Source organism: Borostomias antarcticus, assembly GCF_949987555.1.
Source record: "Borostomias antarcticus genome assembly, chromosome: 2".
NCBI lineage: Eukaryota > Metazoa > Chordata > Actinopteri > Stomiiformes > Stomiidae > Borostomias > Borostomias antarcticus.
In genome coordinates, this window is record NC_140235.1 from 8,232,166 (window position 1) to 8,240,112 (window position 7,947).

The 7,947-nt window shown below is 48.1% G+C and overlaps 1 protein-coding gene across 1 annotated transcript in view; it reads right to left on the reverse strand.

The window, feature by feature from the left end:
* Window positions 1–1,881: 1,881 nt before the first annotated feature.
* The window catches only part of gdap2 (ganglioside induced differentiation associated protein 2), a 32,827-nt gene continuing 26,761 nt past the window's right edge, over window positions 1,882–7,947 (reverse strand). Inside the window, exon 14 of the mRNA XM_084456768.1 lies at window positions 1,882–2,913. Within this exon, the coding sequence (XP_084312894.1) occupies window positions 2,872–2,913 (42 nt within the window). The 3' untranslated portion in view covers window positions 1,882–2,871. The remainder of the gene's footprint in view (window positions 2,914–7,947) is intronic.

Consider the following 7,947-nt stretch of genomic DNA (forward strand, 5'->3'; position numbering starts at 1 on the left):
CACCAGCTCTCCCCTTTTCCACTCCTCCTCTTTTCATTTACAGAGAACATCCCATCCTCCTCTCTTCATCTTCCTCTGCCTTTACATCCACACAGAGCTTTGATTAATAAGATAAAAAAAACAGGTAAGGTATGAAATGATGAAGTAGGGCTGATAAGATGAAATGACGTGTGATGGCCAGCGGATCGGAGGGGGTGCTGGGGGCAGGAGAGGACACCCTTTCATTTCCTAGACGAGACGTCTCTCTTTTTTCTGTGAAAGATGAGACGTGGAAAAAGGGAATCTGTATGGAACACCTGCTGTTCAGTCCGGCTGGCTCAGGCTCTCTCTCTTCACTGTGGTGTGGTGTGGGGCCACATGGAATTAAATGTGTTTTCATTCCTTTGACCAAGGATTTTAACTTGGATTACATCACAAAAATGAGAAAGATTGAAAATGACATTGTTTTTCATGATTTCTACAGTCAACAAGCCACATGCCAACACAGAACTAGTAGATAAATGCTAAGAGGACAGCAGAATGAAATTGTCTTGACATCCAGTGCTTAATCCAAATGTGAGCACTAATACTGTATAAACACAACTTCAGTCCTTTTCCCGTCAGCATACCCCATGTCCTGAAAACCACTTAAAGCTACATGAGATAACTCGGCACTTTGGCGGCCCCTCTGGTCGTGATAAAATCGGCACTGCGTTTTAAGAACCACACTTCCCACAATCCCCCACTCACTCTCTGTAACGATGGGAAAAAATTATAAACGCTCGTGAAGCAGACTGGTAGCTACTTTCTGAAGGATGGCTTCAATGCAGGTAAATACCGGTCTTCTTTCTTTTATGTGCATGTAGATTTCGTTTCGCGGGGCGAAGTGTTTGTTGTCTTCTTGATATTGCTTCCGTCACAAGATTTCCCGCCAGTGTACTAGCCAGTACACAGAAATTCTAAGAGAATAAGTTCACAGGGTCTCATGCAGTCTCATGTCATGAAAATTATCTTTGGGGTCTTGATAAGGCCAATTTATAAACTAATAGAAAGTAAAGGTGAATATTGAACTATAAAAAAGTGATCTCATTGAGCTTTAAACACAAACACACAAGCCATTGTTCTTGAATGGAACAAGTGTTTATTTTCACATTTTCCATTTTTAAGGGCTGTGAAGTCCAAACTAAATGGGCTTCACGTCTTTGAAGTGGGAATGTGTAGTATCTGTATTTCCTAAGTGCATCTACCCTCTACAGAGCACTAAATCTATTTTCAGCTGATAGATTCACTCATACCCAGACCTACCCAGCCTGTATACAGTCAGGCTCCCATCAACAGCCTTGCATTCATTAGCAGGTTGTTCCCTGCAGCCTCCAGGGGACCACAGCTGTCGTCAGACAGGAAACAGACTGCAGGCGAGGTTGGGAAGAGGAAATCAAATCAGCATCCATACTGACAATCATTAGTTCATTTGGTATTCATGAAGCCTATGGCTGGCCTCTCAACTGAGACAGTGGGGTGGGGAAGCCCCAAGGTCACCTCCAGGTCACCTCCAGGTCACCCCAAGGTCACTCAGGCGCTTGTGCTGCAGCCCAGCAGGGGCTCATCTAGCTAGTGGTCAACTCTTCACACAGGCCTGTGGACTCACTGGTCCTGGAGAACCAAGCTAGGTGACCAGTGATAATACAGGTGAAGAAGTGATACCAATGACAGAGATGCTCACCCTTAGACAGACGGTGCCAACACATAAACAGGGACCAACTTCTTTTGCTCGTGAGGCCAATATGGAAACAAAAAAAAAACCTTAAGGCAATCAAATAAAATATACAGACATTTTAATTGATAAAGTAAAACGCAATCAACAAAAAGTAACTTTAAAAGACTGCATTATTTAAATCCCTGTAACTCTAATCTCATCAGAACATGCTTATAGATAAACAGACCAATTCATTCGAGCGGAAATCAAACAGACAAAATACACATTTGCAGGGTTGTTTAAAAAAGGAACCTCATATACATTTGGTGTAAACCGTGTGCTTCTGAATCAATGTGAGCTTTACTCTAAGTAAAGGTGAGAGAAGTGGGGGCAAACCAATTGATAGTGAAGTAAATACCACAGTGATTCAACTCTCGACAGTTAAGATCCCTGTCTATGAAACCCAACATAATTAACTCAATAACTAAATTTAGTTGTATTAAAGGTGTAAATGTCTACTTTGTTGGTGCAGGAAAAGACCGGTTAGTAGTAGTCCATCAACTCTTTGAGCTGTGCGCGGTCATCACTATCCTGTGGAACCTGTCATGCAGAGTGAATATTGAGCTCTTGCACTCATTCTGAATGTTTTCAAGATCAACACAGATCTGAGTGCATTAAAACTGCTTATGATTGAGAAAATAAATCAAACCCTACAAACCTACATTAAATTGTAGTGAAGTTGTGCAAAATGTAAAAAAAGAAAGAAAAAAAAGTGATTTGACTTCCATACATTGATCCTTCACACTCACACACACACACACGCACACACACTTGATATGGCAGCAATGTATTGTGGGGGTGGGTGAGGCGGGAGTGTGAGACAGTCCAGCGGTGCACCCTGGGATGGGGGGTCGCAGGTGTTGACACTCAGAGAGAGAGAGAGAGCTGTCCTTCATCTGATTGTGTTCACACGTCCAACACAAAAGGACATTCATGAGTCTGTAGGCTCCTTCTGGGGGCTCTGGATGCCGTTTACAGAGCAGTCTGGGTGGGGGGGGGGTTGGCTCAGGGTGAGGGTCAGGCTCAGGGGTCAGGGGTCAGGATGTGCTGGTCGGAACAGACAGTAACCCAACGTTCCTGCTCGGACGTAGACTCCTTGACCTTTGAACTCAGCATGAGTCCTGATTGTTTTGCTGTCACACGCTTGACGAGTGAGAGGGGTGGTGAGGCCCGTTGACCTGAGGAACGCAAACAGACATCGGGGTTGTTATCGTCATGGCAGATTTTCAGGTGTAGCACTTAGGTGTTTAGCATCAATAAGGTGAGACATTGAGATTGATAAGCTACGTTGCAATTTCCTTTTCAACAGGAGAAATGGACCTCTTTACAGTATTCTATACAGTACCTGGAGATGCTAATATCACCACCCTTAGTTGGGCCTTTATGAGCAGTGATGGTTCAGAACCTCAGGTCCGAGCAGAACACCTGTCTACTAGGGGTGTAACAATATATCGTGCCACAATATATCGCGATACAGAAACGTCACAATACGTATCGTCAAGGTGAAAACAATATCATGATACGTTTATTGTATATCAGTGAACGCTGGCTACACAACACTGGTAACAAACATATCTTTTGTCTCTAGGCTTATCCATGATATTACAACAATTAAGCTCTAAATTCACAAAGTGTAGTGGAGTAGAAATGTGTAGAAATGCACTATTGGTGTGAACAGCAGCGCTACTGCAACGCTTCACACCTGCCCTTAGTGTATCATATCGTATTGTTTTCGTCAATCCAATATCGTGTACTGTATCGTATCGTGAGATTAGTGTATTGTTACACCCCAGTGTCTACACACCCTAACTTTAACACAGCAGCGCCCTGCCTACACACCCTAACCCTAACACACAGCGCCCTGCCTACACACCCTAACTTTAACACAGCAGCGCCCTGCCTACACACCCTAACCCTAACACACAGTGCCCTGCCTACACACCCTAACCCTAACACACAGCGCCCTGCCTACACACCCTAACCCTAATACACAGCGCCCTGCCTACACACCCTAACCCTAATACACAGCGCCCTGCCTACACACCCTAACCCTAACACACAGCGCCCTGCCTACACACCCTAACCCTAACACACAGCGCCCTGCCTACACACCCTAACACACAGCGCCCTGCCTACACACCCTAACCTCAACACAGCGCCCTGCCTACACACCCTAACCTTAACACACAGCGCCCTGCATACACACCCTAACCTTAACACACTGTGCTCTGCCTACACACCCTAACCTCAACACAGCGCCCTGCATACACACCCTAACCCTAACACACAGCGCCCTGCCTACACACCCTAACCCTAACACACAGCGCCCTGCATACACACCATAACCCTAACACACAGCGCCCTGCCTACACACCCTAACCTTAACACACAGCGCCCTGCATACACACCCTAACCTTAACACACAGCGCCCTGCCTACACACCCTAACCTTAACACACAGCGCCCTGCCTACACACCCTAACCCTAACACACAGTGCCCTGCCTACACACCCTAACCCTAACACACAGTGCCCTGTCTACACACCCTAACCCTAACACACAGCGCCCTGCCTACACACCCTAACCCTAACACAGCGCCCTGCATACACACCCTAACCCTAACACACAGCGCCCTGCCTACACACCCTAACCTTAACACACAGCGCCCTGCATACACACCCTAACCTTAACACACAGCGCCCTGCCTACACACCCTAACCCTAACACACAGTGCCCTGCCTACACACCCTAACCCTAACACACAGCGCCCTGCCTACACACCCTAACCTCAACACAGCGCCCTGCATACACACCCTAACCCTAAAACACAGCGCCCTGCCTACACACCCTAACCTTAACACACAGCGCCCTGCCTACACACCCTAACCCTAACACACAGCGCCCTGCCTATACACCCTAACCCTAACACACAGTGCCCTGCCTACACACCCTAACCCTAACACACAGTGCCCTGCCTACACACCCTAACCCTAACACACAGTGCCCTGCCTACACACCCTAACCCTAACACACAGCACCCTGCATACACACCCTAACCCTAACCCACAGCGCCCTGCCTACACACCCTAACCTTAACACACAGCGCCCTGCCTACACATCCTAACCCTAACACACAGCACCCTGCCTACACACCCTAACCCTAACACACAGCGCCCTGCCTACACACCCTAACCCTAACACACAGCGCCCTGCCTACACACCCTAACCCTAACACACAGTGCCCTGCCTACACACCCTAACCCTAACACACAGCGCCCTGCCTACACACCCTAACCCTAACACACAGCGCCCTGCATCGGTCACCACCGTGCTATGAGATCGGCAAGATGAACTGGCTCGCCATAAAAATAAATAAATACTACAAAATGACTTATGTAAAGTGACTTTCGGTACCCGGAAAAGTGCTATTCAAATTTGATGTATTATTATTATTATTATTATTATTACAGGACTGGCTGCAAATGAGCCAGTATCACCTAGGCTGCTACTGTAACTCACACCTTTGTCTGTTCGAACAAAGCACTGAACAAGATGAGATTTATTAAATTAAATTAAACTATAGGGCAAATAACAGCATTGTGTTGCATTTTGTCTTTTGAATAAAATACTGTTTTTCCAGTCATATATTCATCATTCAGGTTTTGTTAAAAATCTAGTTATATCGTATCACATGGATGTTGTGACGTGTTGTGTCGTCACACCCCTAGAATGTTTGATTTAGCCTGAACATTCCCTCAGAGGAAGAACCTGCTTTTGTTTTATTTAGCATGGACAGTCCCTCATAGAGGAAAAGGACCGTCTTTTGTTTGACCTAGCTTGGACATTCCCTCAGAGGACAAACCTGATTGTGTGTAACTGAGCTGGACATCCCCTCATCCAGGGAAAACATGATTCTGTTTGATTTCGCTTTTGTCTAATTAAACTGAAATTCTTTTAAACTGCCCGTCTTACTTGTTCTCTTTGAGTACATGAATCACCCTGATTCCCCCAGTGGATGACCCAATACCCTAACACCACCCTAACACCACCCTGCCCAACACCCTAACACACCACCCTGCCCAACACCCTAACACACCACCCAGCCCAATACCCTAACACACCACCCTGCCCAACACCCTAACACACCACCCTGCCCAATACCCTAACACACCACCCTGCCCAATACCCTAACACACCACCCTGCCCAATACCCTAACACAACCTAACACACCACCCTGCCTATATACCCTAACACACTACCACCCTGCCTACACACCCTAACACACCACCCTGCCCAATACCCTAACACACCACCCTGCCCAACACCCTAACACACCACCCTGCCCAATACCCTAACACAACCTAACACACCACCCTGCCCAACACCCTAACACACCACCCTGCCCAATACCCTAACACAACCTAACACACCACCCTGCCCAATACCCTAACACACCACCCTGCCCAATACCCTAACACAACCTAACACACCACCCTAACACCACCCTGCCCAACACCCTAACACACCACCCTGCCCAATACCCTAACACAACCTAACACACCACCATAACACCACCCTGCCCAACATCCTAACACACCACCCTGCCCAATACCCTAACACACTACCACCCTGCCTACACACCCTAACACACCACCACCCTGCCTACACACCCTAACACCACCCTGCCCAATACCCTAACACACCACCCTGCCCAACACCCTAACACACCACCCTGCCCAATACCCTAACACACCACCCTGCCCAATACCCTAACACACCACCCTGCCCAACACCCTAACACAACCTAACACACCACCCTGCCCAACACCCTAACACACCACCCTGCCCAATACCCTAACACACCACCCTGCCCAACACCCTAACACACCACCCTGCCCAATACCCTAACACAACCTAACACACCACCCTGCCCAATACCCTAACACAACCTAACACACCACCCTGCCCAATACCCTAACACACCACCCTGCCCAATACCCTAACACAACCTAACACACCACCCTGCCTATATACCCTAACACACCACCCTGCCCAATACCCTAACACAACCTAACACACCACCCTGCCCAATACCCTAACACAACCTAACACACCACCCTGCCCAATACCCTAACACACCACCCTGCCCAATACCCTAACACAACCTAACACACCACCCTGCCCAATACCCTAACACAACCTAACACACCACCCTGCCCAACACCCTAACACACCACCCTGCCCAATACCCTAACACCACCCTAACACACCACCCTGCCTATATACCCTAACACACTACCACCCTGCCTACACACCCTAACACACCACCACCCTAACACCACCCTGCCTATATACCCTAACACACCACCACCCTGCCTACACACCCCAACACCACGCTGCCTTTATACCCTAACACACCACCACCACAAAACGTGAGCGTTTTCGGGGTTCAGCTGAGAGCTGGGATCGAACCAGGGACCCTCCGATCCCCGGCCGGCCGCTCTACCTCCAGAGCTACGTGCCACCCACATGCTTCTCACTATGTGCATGGTATATCGTATCACATGGATGTTGTGACGTGTTGTGTCGTCACACCCCTAGAATGTTTGATTTAGCCTGAACATTCCCTCAGAGGAAGAACCTGCTTTTGTTTTATTTAGCATGGACAGTCCCTCATAGAGGAAAAGGACCGTCTTTTGTTTGACCTAGCTTGGACATTCCCTCAGAGGACAAACCTGATTGTGTGTAACTGAGCTGGACATCCCCTCATCCAGGGAAAACATGATTCTGTTTGATTTCGCTTTTGTCTAATTAAACTGAAATTCTTTTAAACTGCCCGTCTTACTTGTTCTCTTTGAGTACATGAATCACCCTGATTCCCCCAGTGGATGACCCAATACCCTAACACCACCCTAACACCACCCTGCCCAACACCCTAACACACCACCCTGCCCAACACCCTAACACACCACCCAGCCCAATACCCTAACACACCACCCTGCCCAACACCCTAACACACCACCCTGCCCAATACCCTAACACACCACCCTGCCCAATACCCTAACACACCACCCTGCCCAATACCCTAACACAACCTAACACACCACCCTGCCTATATACCCTAACACACTACCACCCTGCCTACACACCCTAACACACCACCCTGCCCAATACCCTAACACACCACCCTGCCCAACACCCTAACACACCAC